This window comes from Phocoena phocoena, chromosome 8 (assembly GCF_963924675.1).
Source record: "Phocoena phocoena chromosome 8, mPhoPho1.1, whole genome shotgun sequence".
NCBI lineage: Eukaryota > Metazoa > Chordata > Mammalia > Artiodactyla > Phocoenidae > Phocoena > Phocoena phocoena.
In genome coordinates this window covers 11907041-11927129 of record NC_089226.1, presented here as the reverse complement: position 1 = coordinate 11927129, position 20089 = coordinate 11907041, and the positions used below count along the sequence as shown (strand labels likewise).

Sequence of the window (20089 nt, the reverse complement as noted above, 5' to 3'; positions counted from 1 at the left end):
GTGGCCTCTCCCGTTGCGGAGCCCAGGCTCCGGACGTGCAGGCTCAGCGGCCATGGCTCACGGGCCCAGCCGCTCCGCGGCATGTGGGGTCTTCCCAGACCGGGGCACGAACCTGTGTCCCCTGCATCGGCAGGCCGACTCTCAACTGCTGCGCCACCAGGGAAGCCCTCGAAAAATGTTTTTTAAGACCACTAAACCATGACAAGTTTTCTTCTGTCAGGCTGTTTGCCTCGAGTCACTCCCTGGATCATTTGCTTCCTGCCTTGCCTGTCTGTCTCTTTCTCTTACACACGCGCGTGCACACAGAACAGCCCAAGGACACAAGCATCCTTGAGTTGCTTCAGGCACAGGGATGTGCTGGGAGTGCAGAGGTGAGAGGTCAAGCCTGAGGACTGGTACCTTGTGACATCCAGTTGGGTGACCCCAAGTACCAGTTGTGTTTAAAACCTTGTCTGCAGTCCTCTGGTGCTCATAGGTCTTTTTTGTTTTAGTCTCTTGGGCCTGTGCTTTTTGTGATTTTTAATTTCTCAATTTTAAGTCCTGGTGACTAATTCCCAGATTTCTTTTACTGACTGAGCTGGGAGGGTCTGAGGTGGAGAGCACTTGTGCATTCCCTTATCCTATTATTTCTCGATCTCACACCTGAGAATAAGTTATATCCCACTTGGAGCTTTCTGTGCCTCTGTTCTGCCATCACAGCTATGTCTGTTCTGTAGACATAGCTGATTTGCAGAGTGCCAGTGGTAATTTCTTTACTGTTCCTGGCCAGTGGTAGGATGAGGGGCTGTGTCTGTTTGATTATCACTGATGCAGTACCCAGTGTCTTGCACATTGCTTGATACATAGCAGACGTACAGTGGAGTCGAATGAATCTTTGCCTGCCTAATTTAGAAAGATTAGGCTACTGGGGTTTTCTTTGGGGGGGGGATGGGATTGGGGGATATTAAATTATTAGTTCTTTTATTGTCAACTCTCAACTCTGTGTGTGGCTTATTGATTTATATGGCATTGGTGGCAGAATTGTAGTTGTGTTGGCTTCTTGCTTCAGCACATGGATGGACCACCAGATTCCAAGATCAGTGGTGTTAGCTAGAGGCTCCAGGTGAGATGAGCTAGGCCACCTCCTGGAAGTGTTGTCTTAGGGTCACCTGCAGCAGCAGCAGCAAGGGCCCTTGTTACAAATGCAGATGGCAGGGCCCAAATGCATTTTTTTCCCCTGAGCATCCCTAGGATGCCTAAGAGTCTCCATAATTTGAGACATTCTTCCCTAAAGCCTTCTACATGCAGAAGCTTCCAATGATAGTTATATTATCAAAGGAACGTTTCTCAATGGATAGGTTGATGAGAGAAGAAACACAACTGGCAGTGGATAATAAAATGGGTATTTTTCTCCTTAATACACTAGAGTCCTAAGCCATAAGGATAAAACAACATCAGCCTTGGTTGGATAACCCTGTCAGTAGGAGTATTGAGGCCTGCAAGTGTCACTTCTTATCTGGGATGTGCCTAGCACTCTGGTTGCTGGTTTTGGGGAATTCTGAGTGACTTTAATGTTAAATGGATTCAAATCAAATTAGGAAAGTCAAGAAACTAATTGTAAAACGACCGAAAATTGGTTTTGGGCGATTAACTCTTTGGCTTTTTTCCGGCACCGTGAATGATTCCAGTTCTTTGCAAGTTAGTACTTTAGAACATGTCTGGGCAGCCATCTGGGTTCTGGACTGGAGCTGGTTTTCAAGTCTTCATAACTCTCGGGAGGCCTTCTGACCTGGCTCTTACTTCACATGTGCTTTGTGTCAGATGCCCTTCAATTTCCTTTTAACCCAAGTTTAATTTTTCTTCCTTGGTTTTTGACATGAAATTCACTTACATAGTCCACATCATAGGGCCATTAATGCAACAGGGAGGCACCTCTGCAAAGGGACCGACATCAGTTTGTGAACTTGGTGAGACGCAGCTGTGAGGTACTTCCTGGTGGATGATGGTAGTTGCCGAACAGTTGGAGGGAGGTAAGGGCTGGCTGCTACTCTCCAGCTGCACTCCCAGCCTCTCCTGAAAGCCAGGCTCAGACATTTCTTGCACAAACGTGCAGCAGTGAGCCAACACCCAATGCATGAGCTTGATGGAGTCTCCTCTCTGTTCTTACAGATGATGCAGACACAGGGTTCTAGAGCAGGCTGGGCAAACCATGGTCCTTCACTTGTTTTTGTCAATGAAGTTTTACTGAAACACAGCCATGCTCATTTGCTATGTGTCACCTGTTGCTGCTTTCATGTTACAGTGGCAGAAATGAATCATTTCCTAGGGGCAGGATGGCCCACAAAGTCTAAAGTATTTCTATACAGACCTTCACAGAAAAAGTTTGCCAACCATCGTTTTAGAGGCAGGATTCTGTTCGCCTTTCGCTTGGCATCAGGCAGCTAGAATCCTCCAATGCAAGAGCTTGATAAATCTGAGGCATAACCCCCAAGAGTTCAGGTGACAGGCCTCCCGAAATTGCTGTGCCCTTTTCACGCCAGGGTGTTACCTTTAGGATATTACGGCTAATTCAGACACCTTGCATCCTGCAGACTTTCCGAGAGAACTCATTTGGACTTTCACTATTCTGACCAGCCAACCACTAATTTCACTATTGGAAACCAATTTCTAACCGTCATTATGCTAATTTAAAGTCGCTAAGGCTGATAGAGATAATGGAAAAACTTAGTTATTGCCTCAGAACTATGGACTTCTACACGGGAGGTTAGCTGGCCACGGTTGGGATGTGACTTTCAGGATAACTGACCAACATCTGACTATTGATGCATTATTTTAATTATGACATCACTTAAATGTCTCCCAACATAGACCTAGGTATATGCACTCACTGCTTATAATTCATACAACATTAAAGCTCAAACGTTTTTACAGATTAAAAATAGAAACTATAATACCAATGTGTTTAAAATTAACTTTTTATAGCACCAGTATTGAGATATAATTTGTACAGCATAAAATTCACCCTTGCACCCTTGCAAAGTACGCGATTCAGTGGTTTGTTTCACGAGGTCACTAACGCTCACCACCATCCAAATCCAGAACGTCGTGGTCACCCCCAAAGGAAACTTCCTACACAGCAGCGACACTTTCCGCTCCCCTCTCCTTCCAGCCCCTTGCAACCGGGAATCTGCTTGCTGCCATACGGATCTGCCAATTCTGGACATTTTATGTAAAGGGAGTCACGTGATGTGTGACCTTCCGTCACTGTTGTCTTTCGTAGTATCGTGTTTTCGAGCTTCATGTGCGTTGAAGCAGGGATCATGGGATCACCGTAGTTTTACGTTCGCTGCTTCTTTTCTCCTGCCAGATCAAATCTCTGGTTGAACCCCTCTGGCGAATTTTTGTTTTGAGTCATTGTACTTCACAACTCAAGAATTTCTATTTGTTTCTTTTTTGAAAAAAAATAATTTCTGTTTCTTTATAGATCTCCTCTATTGGGGTATAATTGCTTTACAATGGTGTGTTAGTCTCTGCTTTATAACAAAGTGAATCAGCCATACATATACATATGTCTTCCCTCTTGCGTCTCCCTCCCTCCCACTCTCCCCATCCCACCCCTCCAGGCTGTCACAAAGCACCGAGCTAATATCTGTGAGCCTCGCGGCTGCTTCCCCCCAGCTATCTACCTTACTACGTTTGTTAGTGTGTATATGTCCATGACTCTCTCTCGCCCTGTCAAAACTCACCCTCCTTTTTCATTCTTGAGACATGATTTCCTTTAGTCCTCTGAATGCGTTTAGGATAGGGGATTTAAATTTCTTGGCCGATAAGTCCGATATCTGGCCTTCCTCAGGAACAGTTTCTATTGACTGGTGTGTGTGTGTGTGTGTGTGTGTGTCGTGTGTATGGGTGATACGTTGCTGTTTGCTTGCCATTGTTTTGGTGGAAAACCAGACATTTTAAGTGATAAAATGTGACAACTCACATCAGAGTAACCCATTCCCAGGGGGAGCTTTTTGTTGCTTGAGCTTTTGCAAGCTTTTATTTCATTTTCAGGATTCTGAAAAAGTTGATTTTTGTTGGTATTATTGTTGCCTTTGTTTTGTGAGTTTCCTGCATTCATTTTGTAAAGTCTGCATCCCTTGTTGGGTATGGCTAGTAAAGAACTGACCATTAGTGGTCAGCTAACGACGGAACAGAGATTTCCTTAAGTACTTTGAGCCATTCGTCTGGCAGCCTTTGCTGAGGGCCTCTGAGTGTGTGTTGGTGGCATGCCTTCTACAACTCTGCCTTAGCCTCTGCTTCTTGTTTGTGTAGAGACTCAAGGTTGTTAGCTGGCTGTGAGAGATTAGGCCCTTTCAGTTCTTTCCTGAGCATAGCACAGCCCTTTTGTGTGTGACCTTGTAAATGTCTTGGAATATTTCAGAGCTTATCAAAGCCTCTTATGGACATCTTCTTCCCCAGTTTTTCCTTTTAGGCTTTTTAGTTCACCTTTTGCAGTTCCAAGCGATAATGTTTCTCCTGCAGCTGTGGTGTTAAAACATTTGCCACTTGTCACTGTTCCCCGTAAACGCCCTGGCTACAGGTCTGTGTGTACAGCGAGCTGAGTCATGTTATATAAAGAGAAGACCTGAGAATGCAGCTTTCAAGCGAGTCACCAAGCAGATCAGATCTGACAGTCCTCTGGCTGTGGGGCATTTGGGAAGCTTCAAACCTGTTCTGTCCTCTCCAGTGGCTGCTGGGCTGGTGGTTTTCACAGCTGTTGTAGCCGTGAAGCTGTGGGTTTCCCAGGCTACCACAGAGCTAGAGAGAAAAGGGATGGGATTAGAACAAGTTAAAACATCACCAAGTTAGCTCTTCTTGCCGGTCTTCAGTCGTTGTCTTGAATAAATGCTCCTTGAGTTTTTGCAAGCTTTTATTTCATTTTCAGGATTCTGAAAACGTTGATTTTGAGAATTTTTGTCAGTGTTCTTGTTTTCACAGATGAGTGGGTTTTTAGAGTTCCTCACTTTGCCGTTCCAGAAGTGCTTTCAATTAATATTAACTTTGCACACTTTTTATTATGGACATTTTCACATCTACATAAAAGAATAGTTTGTACTGATATGACCTCCCCTTGTGCCTTCATTCAGTCTCAATAGTATCTACGTTTGCTAATCTCTTTTCAGCTGTCTACGCACTACTTATTTTTTTTCCTGGACTGTTTTAAAGCCAATCCAGATACATCATTTTATCCGTAAATTGGGTATAAACAACATGAATGTGGATGGTATTTAGCCGAAACTTTGTTACTGCTTTGAAGGAGAAGGTGGCAGGGAATCTCACAGCCCATTTCTACCATGATCTAATTTGTGTGTGAAAAAGAAATTTGGATGTATCAATTTGGCACTGTGTTTGGCTAGCAGACTAGAAATAAAAGCAGCGTAGCCAAGACGGAGGTTTGTTTTTCCCTCATCAGTGCTACCGGAGGTAGGCGGTCTAGGGCTGGCATGTTGGTGCCCTGGTGTTATTGGGGTCGCAGGCCTCTATCTTGCTGTTCTACCATCCAAACAAATGATTTCCATTCTCAAAGTTCCCTCATGGTCCACGACACGTGTACTAGCCTTCGAGTCTATTGGAGTTAAGAAGAATTAAGGACAGACAGAAAGGTCAAAATAGGACCCCTCCTAGCTGATTCAGTCTCTTTAAGCAGCTTTCCTCGAAACCCAACACAATAGTCTGTTTACGTCTCATCGACTGGTAACTCAGTCGCATGACCACACCGAGTTGTACAAAAGGAAGAGAGCCTTAGTCTTTTTTTTTTTTTTTTTTAGCATTTTAAAGATCCAGTGATTTTTCTGACTTTTTTTTTTTTTTTTTTTTAAACATCTTTATTGGGGTATAATTGCTTTACAATGGTGTGCTAGTTTCTGCTCCACAACAAAGTGAATCAGCTATACATATACATATGCTCCCATATGTCTTCCCTCTTGCGCCTCCCTCCCTCCCACTCTCCCCATCCCACCCTTCCAGGCTGTCACAAAGCACCGAGCTAATATCCCTGTGCCTTGCGGCTGCTTCCCCCCAGCTATCTACCTTACTACGTTTGTTAGTGTGTATATGTCCATGACTCTCTCTCGCCCTGTCAAAACTCACCCTTCCCCCTCCCCATATAGACCTACTGGAGAGCCTTAGTCTTTTACTCAGGTGGCCGTCAGGGTCCTTTTGCCAAGGATGAAAGGGATTAATGGATGCTGGGGTAAGTGTAGCAGTGTCTGCCTCTCTGTGAATATGCTCATAGGTGACTGCGCAGAACATTTCTGAAGGAATGGCCCAGAGCCCGTTACCAGTGAGCACTAGGGAGCGGAGCGGAAACAGATCTTCTGCATTTTACCTTATACCTGTCTGTATCGTGAGATGTTTTTCATGAGTATGTTTTGCTTTTATAATAATGGTAAAGGAAAACCCAACATCAACAAAAACCCATAGTTTATTAAGAAATCCATCTCACAATCAATGTGCCATAGTTTCATTGTTAATACTTTTCTTGGTGGTGGTAAAATACCACAATAACTCGTCTACAAATGCTTTAGGAATGAACCTGATTATCCAGATTTAGGAATCATTCTCTTGGAAGGAAGTGGGATGGATGTGTTTAGAGGTTTTTCATGACCTTAGTATTCTGTGATTTTTGCATTTATGCCTTGCTATCCATTCTCAATTCTCAAGCCTCCCAGCAGCCATCATTAAGAACATTTAACTAATGATGCCTGAATGTCACTGAGAAAAGTGGCTCCTTTCTCAGGTATAACTGCAGTAGGAAGTAGTGACAGAACACAAAGCATAAAAAATATGTGTTTCACTGATATCTGTGTATTTATATATATTCATAAGGATTTATACAGGGTGACTTAAATCATCTGACCTTTATACATAGTTATAAAACCTTATTGACTTAAGGAGGGCTTTTGGAATTTATACATAGCAGTTTTACTGGGAACTCTTCTCTCATTCAGGTGATACATTTGGCGTTTTTAATCAATTATCATTTCTATAGCCCCATACTGAGGACAAGCTATTATGTGGTTTTCAGGGTGCCATTTTGAAAAGGCAGTCTTCTATACTTCTCTACCTGGCTTTTTTAACACAGACTGCTTTTAACCAGTGTTCAGTGGTGGCTTGAAAAAAATGTGTGTGTGTGTGTGTGTGTACACATTCTGCTCCTCAAATGAATAGGAAATAACTTCATCAGCTTCCTCTTCACAGTATTTATCGGACATGCATGAGCATGTGTATTAGTAGTTGTTATATTACAGTTAAGAGAAATTGACATCGTCCGCACTCTATAGGAGTTTAAAATCTATGATAAACAGTAACAACATAGCCAAGGATAAGTGAAGCCTTCTGCCTGGGGATCCCGACATCCTAATCAGTTGGCTGATAGTCGTGCTTGCGAGGATGTCCACATGAGGATGGGCCTCCCTGTCTGTTTTCGTAGATGTGCAACATTTGCCTTCAGTTCCCGGTCACAGACTTGTAGAGCTGGAAAGAGCCACATAGATCCTTTACAGTGTTCCTTATCCTTTTTTGAATCATTGACCCTTTTGAGAACCTGGTGAGACGTTCTCCCTAGCAAAACGAGTGAGTACATCGACACAGAAAATTTGTATATATATTTCTGGGGTTCCTGGACCACTTAAACCCATACCCAAAGTCCCGATTCAAATCAGCTTCTCATTTTATAGATGAATAAACTAGGACCTAGAGAAATTTAGAGGTAGCTCCAAATCTAGTGCTTTTATATACATTCTCAAGCTTCCAGCTGTGGTTTAATATCTCTAAAGCGCAACGTGATGTGGTCAGCATCGTGTGACGTACTCGGTATGCTACCAAAGAAAGCATGTTCTAGCAAAAGACCTTAATCATTGAGGAGCCTTAAAAGATTAAAAAGAGAATCAATGAAAATCCCTTCAACTCTTGGTACAAATTAAAGCCCTGTGACTCGGGGATCCTGGTGATCTGCAGATAAGAGTAGAAGGAGGAAGAGGGTATGTTTTTATGCGTATCAGGTGTGTGGCTGACCTCACCCAGTGGTGGTTTGGGGGCTGTAGGCTCCTCCGCCCCGCCTGTCTCTCCATCACACAATTCTCTCCCTTTTCACTCTCTGCTTAAGCTTTGGCGGCCACCGCCCCCCTCCCGAAGCTCAAGTTCTCCCATCATGTGGTATCTGGAGTATCTGATATTTATTGTAGACCAGGTATAAAGTGGTACAGCCCAAGCTGCCCAGTGACAGCAAATGTTGCAAAAATGTACATTTGCGGTCACACTCTCTATTTTGTGTTTTTAGTTGAATCAGAGGGGTCTGACTTTTCTGTTTCCTTTTTTCACTCATTTTGAGTGGCGATAATATAGTACAGTTGATTTTTTTTTCCTCTTCCTTGGCAGCATCTCTTCGGCAGTCTGCAACCATCCTCTGTCCAGCTCTGGGTCTCCTTTGGCCGCAAGCCCATGCGAGCAGCCCAGTTTGTCACAAGATATCCTATTAATGTGAGTGGGGTCCACACCGGGGTGGGAAGGAGTGCCGTTGTCCTCATGCAGAGGTTAGAGGGAGGGTGATGGGGGGTGGATACCTGATGGAGGCTCCCTGAAGTCACTTTCTAGATTGGTCTCGAGAGAGAGAACCATTATGCTTTGGGCATCTTGGTCTGTTTTCTCCCTCTTCACTTTTTGAAGTGGAGCTGAATGGGAGCCTTAATTTGCTTTAAGTGGAGAAGGATTGGCAGAGAGGTTTGGAACCAGAGTCAATGGCCTCAGTGTGCTAGTGTTGAAGGAATGAGAGGTTAGTGACAGCAGTAGTTATTTATTAAGTACCTGCTGTGTTGCTCACAGATGGTGAGGTTCTAGGATTTGAGTCTCACCCTTTTAGAAACAGATGGGTTGGAGAGCCTGAGAGCAGAGCAGAGGAAGAAATCACGTACAGTCAAAGGCTTGACTATGCAGTACGTGTTAGAACATAGAGAGCGATAGGGAAAGTCAGTGTGGGCTGGGTCATCAGAGAAGTGACCACGGGGTGGGGGAGGTGGCATTTGGAGGCCTTGATGCCAGGAGTTGGTGTGATGGAAGGTTAGTAGCTAAGAGGAGGGTGTGACGGAGAACACGCTTGTCGGTTCTTTGCTTTCTCTGGGCTCTGCCTTCCTATAGTCACCTTAGAAAATGAGAGGGAAGGAAATGCACGTTAAGCCATGTTGTACTTTGTACTAATGATAGGGAGGCATTATTAACTAAAAGCGATTTCTGGGTCATTTTTGGAGTTCAGGGCCCATTCTTATTTTGTGTCCCACCTGCCAAGAAGGGGTTTGCTCCGGCCGTAAGGCAGCCTCAGGGTCTCCAAAGAGAGAGTCGGCCAAGCTTCTTTCCCAACGTGGGGAGGCTTTCCGTGGGCTCCGAGCCCACACTCCTCACTGGGACATTTGGAAGTCATTGCTTTAGGGTGCGCTGGGACAGTCCACAGGGCCTGTGTGGTTTCTCGACTTCTGTCTTTTCTGACTTCTGACGCCAAAGGAATACTACATTGCGGACGCCTCCGAGGACCAGGTGTTTGTGTGTGTCAGTCATAGTAACAACCGCACCAACCTGTACATCTCGGAGGCGGAGGGGCTGAAGTTCTCGCTGTCCTTGGAGAATGTGCTCTATTACAGCCCAGCAGGGGCAGGCAGTGACACCTTGGTGAGGTAAGGAGACCGGGAGGCCCTCCCTGCTTTCTTAACACCCCCGCACGACCTCTGGTTGGGTGGTTTTCAACATTAGCGGCACGTTTGGACTCAGCTCGGCAGGGAGGTTTCAGAAACCCCGATTATGCCTGGCTCACCTTCCTAGAAATTATATTTTATCTGGTTTGGGGTGTGATGGGTGTGTGATGATTTTCAAAAGCTCCCCAGGTGACGTTTATGTGATATACAGGCTGAGCACCACTGCCTGGGTGACACTTAGGGTCACCGCCACAGTGTCAGCCCCTCCTTTGGGTTCCCTTCATTCAGTTACCTGGTTTTGTGGTCTCAGAGCCAGTGGGAAAGAGCGCTTACAAATTATCATCAACTCCAGACCAGCTGGTATATGTGGCCACAAGGCCCTGCTTCTGTGTGACTCTGGTTAATTGACATCATTACTCTTTTTTTCAGTAATTGCAAGGTATTGTTCTGTGGTGTCTGTGGAAAGACACCAACATCACCGATCCTTTGTCAGTAAATCACATGCCTGGAGTGATCCTGCGGTAACGGGTGTTCTCTGGGTCGTGGAGGAGTCCGGGGTTTGGGAGGGGTGGATGCCATGAATCCGTGGGGGCACTGGTGCCACAAGCCCATTTATTCTCATTTATCGGGTGACAAACCAAACTTGTGTGTGTCTGACTGTGATTACCTTTACTCTGTGCTCTTGGGAAGAGCCATCCGGTGGAGCTGACTGGCTGGTCTGCAGTGAGGTCTGGCCCAAAAGGCCGTGACCACCAGGTCAGAGGGCATGTCCTTGCTGCCCACTGTCCGTCTTCACGTTGCCAGTTCATTCAGTCATCAGCTCATTCAGCAAGTATGCTGCTGCTTGGTGCCTGGTGATGTTGCGTGTACAGCCATGGGATATTGTATCCAGCAAGGAAAACTCAGGACGAGGCCCCGCATTCTATGGAGCTTTTGTTCTAACGGGGGGAAAACAGAATATAAGCAAATATGTGATCTGCTGATAATGGTGAGTGCTGAGAAAAAAAATAAAGCAAGATAAGAGGACAGAGGGTTACGAGGGTATTACTTTATATTGGCTGGTCGTGGAAGGCTGTTTCACGAGGGTGACATTCCAGCAGGTGCCTGAATTACACGAGGAAGGGAGCTGGGCACGTACCCCGGGGAAGAGCATTGCAGGTGGAGGGAACAGCAGGCACGGGGGTTCTGAGGTGGGACTTTGTTGGTTTATTTTAGGAGCAGTGAGGAGGCCAGGGTGGATCAAACAGCTGGTGGAGGGGAGAGAGCATCCCCAAGACACAGGAACCAAGAGAGCAGGGTTCAGGTCGTGTAGAGCCCTCAAGGGCGTAGGAAGAACTTTATCTTTTTCTTCTGTTCTTCTTTTTTGTGCGGTGTCCTAACCACTGGGCCGCCAGGGAATTCCCTATTTTTTCTTCTAAGCACGATGGAGGGTTTTGACCAGAAGCTGGACATTATTTGATTTAACCTGTTACGTTTTTTTGGACGCCATTTTAAAAACTGTGAATTGCATTATGTAAAGAAAAGTGCATAAAACATAAATGGGTAGTGTTAATAAATAATTTTCAGTGAACGCTCACGTGACTTATCTTTTAAAGAAGCCATCCTGGATGCCGTGTGGAAATTAGATAGCGGACTTTCATGTGTCTGGTGGGGACATGAGTGGAAGCGGACTTTCATGTGTCGGGCGGGGGGGGGTCGCCCAGCTATGAGAGCACTGCCGGAATCCAGGCCAGTGGAGATGGAGGTTGGCTGGACCCCGGGATGGTAGCAGTAGAGATGCTGGAAATGGTCAAATTCTGACCATTTGCTGATGGACTGGACATGGAGTATGAGAGAAGGAGGTGTCAGGGACCTACCACTGCTTGGCCGGGGTAGCTGCTGCAGTGATGGTTTCAGACTGACGGAGAGGGCTGGGCGAGGTGCAGGTGTGGGGATAAGATCAAGAGTTCTGGTTTGGAGATGCCTATTAGATATCCAAGCAGAGAACTTTCTGTGTGGTCTCTGATATGCTTTTCTACGCCCTGTTTCTTCTCCTTTGGAGGTGCTGTCATCTTTTACTCCTTACTTTTTTTTTCCCCGGTGTAGACTCGCAGGTTATTTATTTATTTATTTATTCCGGGTCCCCTCCCCCCCCAACAGGTTACTTATTATTCAGTGTCTTATGATGTGTTATAAACCATTCCTGCCGTGATTCATCCTCAGGTTGTTCTGGTGCGGTCAGTCACGGCCCCTTCCGGCTGGTCCTGTGGCTTTTTTTTTTTTTTTTTTTTGATTTATTGAAGTGAAATTCTCATGATATTAACCATTTTATTAAAGTAAACAACTCAGTGGCATATAGCACATTCACAGTGCTGTCCAACCACCAGCTTGATCTAATTCCCAAACATTTACATTTGTATTTCCCCCAAAGAAAACCCCTTACCCTTTCAGCAGTTTCTCTCCACTTTCCCCTCCTCCAGCCCCTGGCAGCCACCAGGCTACTTTCTGTCTCTACGGAGTTGCCTGTCCTGGCTGTTTCATATAAATGGAATCATGCCATAACACCTGACCTTTGTGTCTGCTTCACTTTGTAATGTCATGTTTTCAGGGTTTATCCACGTGTAACACGTGTCAATCAATACTTCATTTCTCTGTATGGGTGAGTAATAGTGTCCTTCCTTTTTTATAACTAAAATCATGAACCACTCTCTCTCTGGCCTTTTGCCGACTCTTTGTTTGTCACCTTTGAGAGCCTCCAGCTATGGGGCTGATAAGTCACGGCTTGGCTTCTGCATTTGTCAGCTCTTCAGGATGGAGATGGCAGGGCAGGGCAGGAGTGCGAAGCTGCAGCGAGCGGCTCCCCAGGAAGCGGGAACCTCAGTGACGTGGCCATACGGCCACTGCGCACAGACAGATGGCCCTTTATGCAGTTACAAACGTCCCCCGCCCCCGACTCCCTGCCCTGCCTCACCACTCGGTCCAGTTAGGAAAATGAAAATAGATTTACGTCAAGATTCATAGTCTGACATCCTCCTTGGCCTTCTTATTTTTTTCCTTCAGATTTTATCTCGGGACTGGAGATGTTCAGATGTACTCGATTCAATGACCTTTGTCAGCTGCGTCTCCGTCTCAGCACGATGACATGGGACAGGGGTGAAGGAGCAGGTTATGTGGGCAGGCTGGCTTAACTTAAAAAAAAGAAAACCACACCAAACCAAACGAGCTATTCTTTGAGCTCAGTGGGAAAGTGTGGTGCCGAGGACCTGGATCTCTTTACTTAGAGACGGGGAGAAGGAATTCTCAGCAGGGGTGACCCTGACCTTGTGAGAGGTGCCAAGTGGAGGCAGCGTCTAGATGGAGGGACAGACGTGGTGGGCCCACAGGGCATCTTGAGGATGTGCTGGGTTTGGGCTGAGGGTGGTTGAGGGGGACCTGGTGAGCTGCCTGGCGAGGGGAAGAGCAAGTGGTGAGAGCCAGGGAGAGAAAACGGAAGAAAACGGACTCTCCGGGGGAGATGCTTGGGTAAGTCAGGTAGTTGTAGGGTGCAAGGCGTCAGAGCGGGAGATGACAGGGTGGACTGGGGCCTGGAGGAGCGTGGGACGTACAGAGGATAGGCTTCTGCTTGGATTGAAAAAATAAAACACCAGGAGAGAGACCAGGGGGAGAAACAGGGCTCCTGAAAACGAGAGCAGTTCAGACCTCCCAGATAAATTGAAAGAAGCCAATACGGGGACCTCACGGTGCTAGGATCACAAGCAGCAGAGCCGAGGTGAATGGAGGGCAGAGGGGAGCAGACGTGGGGCCCGTTCCTAAGGAAGCAACTGAAAAACAACTAAAACAGACCTAAGGAAACCACGCGTCAGAACATTTGGTCTCAGCGCTGGTGTTTTCTAGAGGACCTTGCTCCGCCTCTCAGCTGGGGTGGCCCTGCCACTTCTGTGTGCGTCTTCCCGTCTGAGGTGGCCAACAGTCATCCAGCTCGAGATTTGTATGACAGATAAAGGGAGAGCGCAGTTCTGTGCTTTTTTACAAAGCCCAGTGGCTCAGAACCCTCCAAATAAAGGACCCGCTTCCAGTTTTACAAGCCACACGTGAACTGTGGCTACCCTTTCTGAGAGATCTGTTCTGTTTGTAACGTGTGTACCATGTTAGAACAAAACTTCTTCCCAGGGCAATTACAGTATCTGGGATAGCAGTTAAGGCCGGGGAGGGTCGTGTTCTCTGCTTCACTGTTAATAAGCATAACCTCAAGGTTTCCAGAGCCATCCTTGTTAGATATACCATGCCTTTGGGAAAGGGGTTCTGCTTTGCTCCCTGACAAATCCTACCGGCTTCTGTCTGATCAGGGTTTTGGCTAATTAGTTGTCAGTATCTGGACAGTGGCTGTGTAACCCCTTAGCTATATTCCTATAGATTGGGTTAGATTGTAAGCATCAACACTATACTTTTTTAAATTGAAGAATAGTTGATTTACAACGTATTAATTTCTGCTGTACAGCAAAGTGATTCAGTTAGACATATATATACATTTTTTTATATTCAGTTCCATTATGGTTTATCATAGTATGTCAAATATAGTTCCCTGTGCTATACAGTAGGACCTTGTTGTTTATCCATTCTGTATATAATAGTTTGCATCTGCTAACCCTAAACTCTCAATCCTTCCCTCTCCCACCACCCCTTCTCCCTTGGCAACCACAAGTGTGTTCTCTATGTCTGTGAGTCTGTTTCTGTTTCATAGATAGGTTCATTTGTGTCATGTTTTAGATTCCACATGTAAGTAATATCATATGGTATTTGTCATCCTCTCTATGACTTATTTCATTTAGTATGATAATCTCTAGGTCCATCCATGTTGCTGCAAATGGCATTATTTCATTCTTTTTATGGCTGAGTAGTATTCCATTGTCTATACGTACCATGTCTTCTTTATCCATTCCTCTGTTGATGGACATTTTGGTTGTTTCCGTGTCTTGGCTATTGTGAATAGGCCAGCACTATAATTAGTATGGGTGAGTTTGGTTTAAGGTTTCCTGTTTGTCACAGCTCACTAGAGGATTTGGGGTCAGTTTCATTAGTGGAGAAATAAATGTGACTCTGACATCAACTTTTCCGTGTTGTATTAATCATTCTGAACCCCACGTGAGGAGTGATAGGTCAGATGAGCATCTTGGCCTTCAAAATTACAAAACATCACTCTTTAAAAAGGACAGATTATTCAGCCGTAAGAAGGAATGAAGTACTGATACAACATGGATGGACCTTGAAAACATTATGCTAAGAGAAAGTAAGCAGATACAAAAGGCCACAAATTGTATAATTCCATTTATATGAAATATCCAGAAGAGGCAAATCCATAGAGACAGAAAACTGATCAGTGGTTGCCAGCACCTGGGATGGAAAGGGAAAGTGGGGCATGACTGCCAGTGGGTCCAGGGTTTCCCTTTGGGAAGATGAAAATATTCTGGGACTACACAGTGATGATGCTTGCATGACATTGGGAAGGTACTTAATGCCACTGAATTGTGTACTTTAAAATGGTTAAATTTTATGTTATTTAAAATAAGAACATGCCAAGCAAATGATGAATTCATGCTCACAGCTGTTTATTTTCTCTTAATGTAGGTATTTTGCAAATGAACCATTTGCTGACTTCCACCGCGTGGAGGGGTTACAGGGGGTCTACATTGCTACTCTGATTAATGGTTCCATGAATGAAGAGAACATGAGATCAGTCATCACCTTTGACAAAGGGGGGACCTGGGAATTCCTTCAGGCCCCAGCCTTCACGGGATATGGAGAGAAAATCGATTGTGAGGTATAGATACTTTGCTCTTGTTTGGATTGTTAATACACACTCTTAACTGTAGTTCTACTCTTACAGTTCCCAAACTCTGCATCGAGATGCCTTGGGGTGCCATAGTGAACTCACAGGGGCACCATGGGATATTTTAAGTTTTTGAGGGAAAAACTGTGATACTTGACGTCTGTTGGTCACCATGTGAATTACTATCTTGAGTTAGTTCACCGTTTCAACATTAGCTCATGCTCTATGTCTCTTGATGACATATCTTTGTGAAGCTGGATTTTTGGCATTCGATGTGATAGAAAGCAAGTAAGAAAATCAGGTTGGCACGGGAAATGATGGTAGTGATATCTGATTAGACTCCAAAGTATATAGACTCCTTTGTGCAGTGCCCAAAAGGTGTCTATATACTATTATTAAGTAATTTTGGTTATTTAAGAATGAAATAAAATTTTATGTTTTCTTTCAATTTATACACACACAATATTATTTCAAACTGCTGCTAAGTTATTAGGACGTATACTTATTAAGTTGTTTGGACTTAACTATGTAAAAAAACAAACACTGGTATTTCTTCTGACCTGAGGCTGTTATAAAAAGAATTACTGAGATACCAGTTGTGCTGGGAACCCAGAAAGTCTGGGGACCTGTGCTGTACAGCAGAATGATTTGCTGGGGAACATCTTTTAAAATTCCTCCCTGAATATGATTTAGGATTCTACAGTTTTCCCTACCTGTGGCTTCATCTGAAAAGCTCACGATACTAAAATGTGTTATTTGGTCCCATTCAGTGTTACCATTCGCTTAAGTGGCTCCTTCCTTTTCCCTGGGGAGAAGTCTGTGATCGTGGTCCTTGGCTTCATGTGACACCCCACACCTCCATTTTCATTTCTCTAGGGGATCTAGGGTGTGTAAAGTAGGCAGGCGGAAGGAACTTGGAAAAAAAGAGTAGTACTCATTTTTGGAGAAACCAAAACATTTTAGTTAGACAATTACCTGGTCTTTTGGATTTTTGAATTTCATTTGTCCATGGTTATTTGTCAGTAACATGTCCATAATTTGTCCATTGACTCTCTTGTATGCTGTATCCGTGGTCCTTGGGAAGATTATTTTGGAGACTCTTGTTCTAGAATGTACTTCTTGATTTTTTTTTTTCTTTTCCTTTTTTGTACTTCTTGATTTTTCTTCCCTATTTGGCAACAGGTCTGGATTTACCACATTGAGTCTAGCTTTGGAGAGAGGCAGGTTATAAGTAGGTGCAGATAAACCCCTAGGTGTTGTTTCACTGCACGATATAGGTTTTGGAGCACGTGGTAGGGGGCCAAACCTTGGTTAAATAAAATGAATAGTATTGTTAAAACCCAGCGGCTTATTTCCCTGACTGGTCAGTTTATTTATGAACGGTACAACAATTAGTAATCAGCTTTTAGTTTCTGCTTCTGATTTTAGGTGGTGACAGAAAAGGTGAGTTGGCAGATATTTGAGACTCATTTGCTCCAGTTTTCATTTGCTGAACGTTGATGCTAGCAAGACAGATATTTGTTAGAGAGATCCTTTTGTTATAAAAATAAGTATATCTAGCAAATCATGTCAGTTTTTACCTGTAACTTAAGCACACATAGAGATACCCTATCTAGAACACCAGACAAGGCTACGTAACATTTGACAGTCACTTTCTGGCCGGGAGAATCAGGTGTGACCCTATAGCAAAAGGCCTTGTTTGGAGAACTATTAAAATCTGAGCATAAGTGATGGAAGCCGGTTTGAACAACCTGAAGTCTTGCAGAGGACACCTGAAGACTTGTCGTACAAATGCAGACTGCTTAAAAGAGTTTAATGTGACTCTTTTGGTGTTTATATCTCATATGTGTTGTACATCTGGGAGCTTATCAGTGAGCCTTTCTGACTTCTGATTCTTAGTTTTTTTTTCTGACAGAGTTGCTTAAATCACATTTGAAATACATCTTCATTGACTTAGAAAATAAGTACCATGAAATCATTTCATTCTCTTTCATTCTTTCGAATGACGTGAGAGAAATTCTAGGTAACATGAGAGAGTGAAAGCTTTCCTATTTACTTGAGTTGGCACTGATTTCTTTCTTAATTTTTATTGAAATATAGTTGATTCACAATGTTGTGTTAGTTTCTGGTGTACAGCTAAGTGATTCAGTTATATATATATATATATATATATATATATATACACACACACACATATGTATATATACACACACACACTTTTTTTTTTTTTTCGGTACGCGGGCCTCTCACTGCTGTGGACTCTCCCGTTGCAGAGCACAGGCTCTGGACGCGCAGGCTCAGCGGCCATGGCTTACGGGCCCAGCCGTTCCGCGGCATGTGGGATCTTCCTGGACCGGGGCACGAACCCACGTCCCCTGCATTGGCAGGCGGACTCTCAACCACTGCGCCACCAGGGCAGCCCACACACACTCTTTTAGGTTCTTTTGCATTATAGGTTATTACAAGATATTGAGTACAGTTCCCTGTGCTATATGGAAGGTCCTTGTAGGTTAACTGATTCCTAACTACTATTCTCTGAGAGTCTCAGAAGGAATTTTTTCTTAGGATTTTTCTCTTTTCTTCCATGAGAGGCATTTATGTGGTTCAGATGATCATGTCCACCTGGGGTAGTGTGGGGACAGCCAGGCTGTGGCTCTGGTCTCCTTTGGGCCAGATCTCCTTCTTCTGTACTGACTGCAGCGTGGGCCCAGGAGGCCTCGGCGTTTCGAGGGAGACCTCCGTGTCGTGTCGCGTGCTGACGGCTCCTGAACTTGTGTTCTGTAGCTCTCCCAGGGCTGCTCCCTCCACCTGGCCCAGCGGCTCAGCCAGCTGCTCAGCCTCCAGCTCCGAAGGATGCCCATCCTGTCCAAGGAGTCGGCGCCCGGTCTCGTCATCGCCACGGGTAAGTTGGCTTTGCCTGTCCTCACTGACGGGTTAAGCTATTGGCTTACATGCAGCCAAGTACACAGTGACCGCTGCCACCTAGGGCAATACTGGCTGTTCGTGGTTCTGAGACATCCTAGTTGCGAGATGACTCAGAATTTCTGGTTGAGCAAGGTGATTATCTGGCGTATTCTTGACATTAAAAATAATTACTCTTCTTGCATTTTAGGTTCAGTGGGAAAGAACTTGGCAAGCAAGACAAACGTGTACATCTCCAGCAGTGCTGGAGCCCGGTGGCGAGAGGTCAGGCCCCTCCCTCCGCAACCCCTGCCCTTGTTTGTGGGAGAATGTGGACCGTGCCTTGACATTTCAAGGACACACACGGCTGGTGGTGGAGGCCAATGACGCCAAGTATGATTATAAGATAAGGAGAGGTACCCGGAGCCACACTGACAGGGTCAGCTGCACTGATTTGTATTCACACCCCGTGATGTGGGCTTGTGATTTTGCCAAAAATGTTACTTTGAATCCAAAACAGACTTTTTAAAAAAACAACTGTGAATCTGTGTAAATATCCCAAGATTATAAGTTCCGTAAGGATAAGGCAGTGTCTGTTCTGTCACTTCTTTACTCCTGGGACCTAGCAGCGTCTGGCATGGACACGTGGTGCTCAGTGACTGTTTGCTGAATCCACCGGCAGATGGTCACGTATTTGTAGTGGTATCAGGTCTGACCCTGGTTTCTTACTTATTTTTGCATATTAGCGAAGTTAAACCAAGCCCCTGCCCCGCCCCCTTCCCTGACTGGCTGTACTGCGCAGGCCCTCCATATCACTCCGTGCTACGGCAGACTCTGCTGTGGAAGGAGGCTGTTTTTGCCTGAAGGTTGTGTGACGAGTTTGGATCCTTAAGAACTGATTGTACCAATTCTGAAGGTGGGGCTAGTTCTCTAGTCCCCAAATGCTAACTCAGCCTTGGACATTAGAGAATTCCCAAACTTGTTTAAAAAAAAAAAAAAGTGTTTTTCACCAATCTCCCATCAGGGAGACAGGGATCTGGTCTCATTCTGTAGGGGCCGCTTTCAGCGGTGCTCTGCTGTGTGTGCAGGGAACCGCTGGGGTAGGACTCACCAGATCTCTCGCAGGCCGGATGTGATGTCAGGAGGGCTGTGGGATTCTCGGGAGAACCAGCAGACAGCTCCCATCCTCATGGTGCCCTTCCTGGGAATGCAATACATCACTTTCAGAGTGAAATACATAGTATGTAAAGCAGTAGTAATACCCAGCACTTGTTTGGGTCTTGGCCTGTCACATACCTTATCTCGTTCGAGGTAGGGCTTGCTGTCCCTCCATACATTGTGTGTGTGTGCGTGTATGTGCATGCGTGTGTGTGTGTGTGTGTGTGTGTGTGTGTGTGTAAGGACTACACAGCTGTACAGTATGGTAGGAAACATAATTACGTATTCGGATGAGGGAGATTGTTAAGGCCAGAGTAGTCAAAAAGTGTGAACACTTCGGAATTTTCGGGGCATCCTTGTCTAGCTTCCATGGGAAAGATTAAGCAGCGGCTTTCCTCTTCCCTGGAGCTGGACATTCCTTTTGAAATTGGGTGTTCTCTCCTCTGCAGATAGGCTGGTGGTTTGTTCGTACCTTCTGATGTTGGTGTAATCTGGGATTTGAACATCTGCAAGTGAT

The 20089-nt window shown here is 45.1% G+C and overlaps 1 protein-coding gene across 1 annotated transcript in view; it reads left to right on the top strand.

Moving 5' to 3' along the window:
- The window catches only part of SORL1 (sortilin related receptor 1), a 156487-nt gene that overhangs the window by 37253 nt on the left and 99145 nt on the right, over positions 1 to 20089 (top strand). Inside the window, exons 7-11 of the mRNA XM_065883269.1 lie at positions 8404 to 8505; positions 9520 to 9689; positions 15312 to 15504; positions 18298 to 18415; positions 18626 to 18699. Of these exons, the coding sequence (XP_065739341.1) occupies positions 8404 to 8505; positions 9520 to 9689; positions 15312 to 15504; positions 18298 to 18415; positions 18626 to 18699 (657 nt within the window). The remainder of the gene's footprint in view (positions 1 to 8403; positions 8506 to 9519; positions 9690 to 15311; positions 15505 to 18297; positions 18416 to 18625; positions 18700 to 20089) is intronic.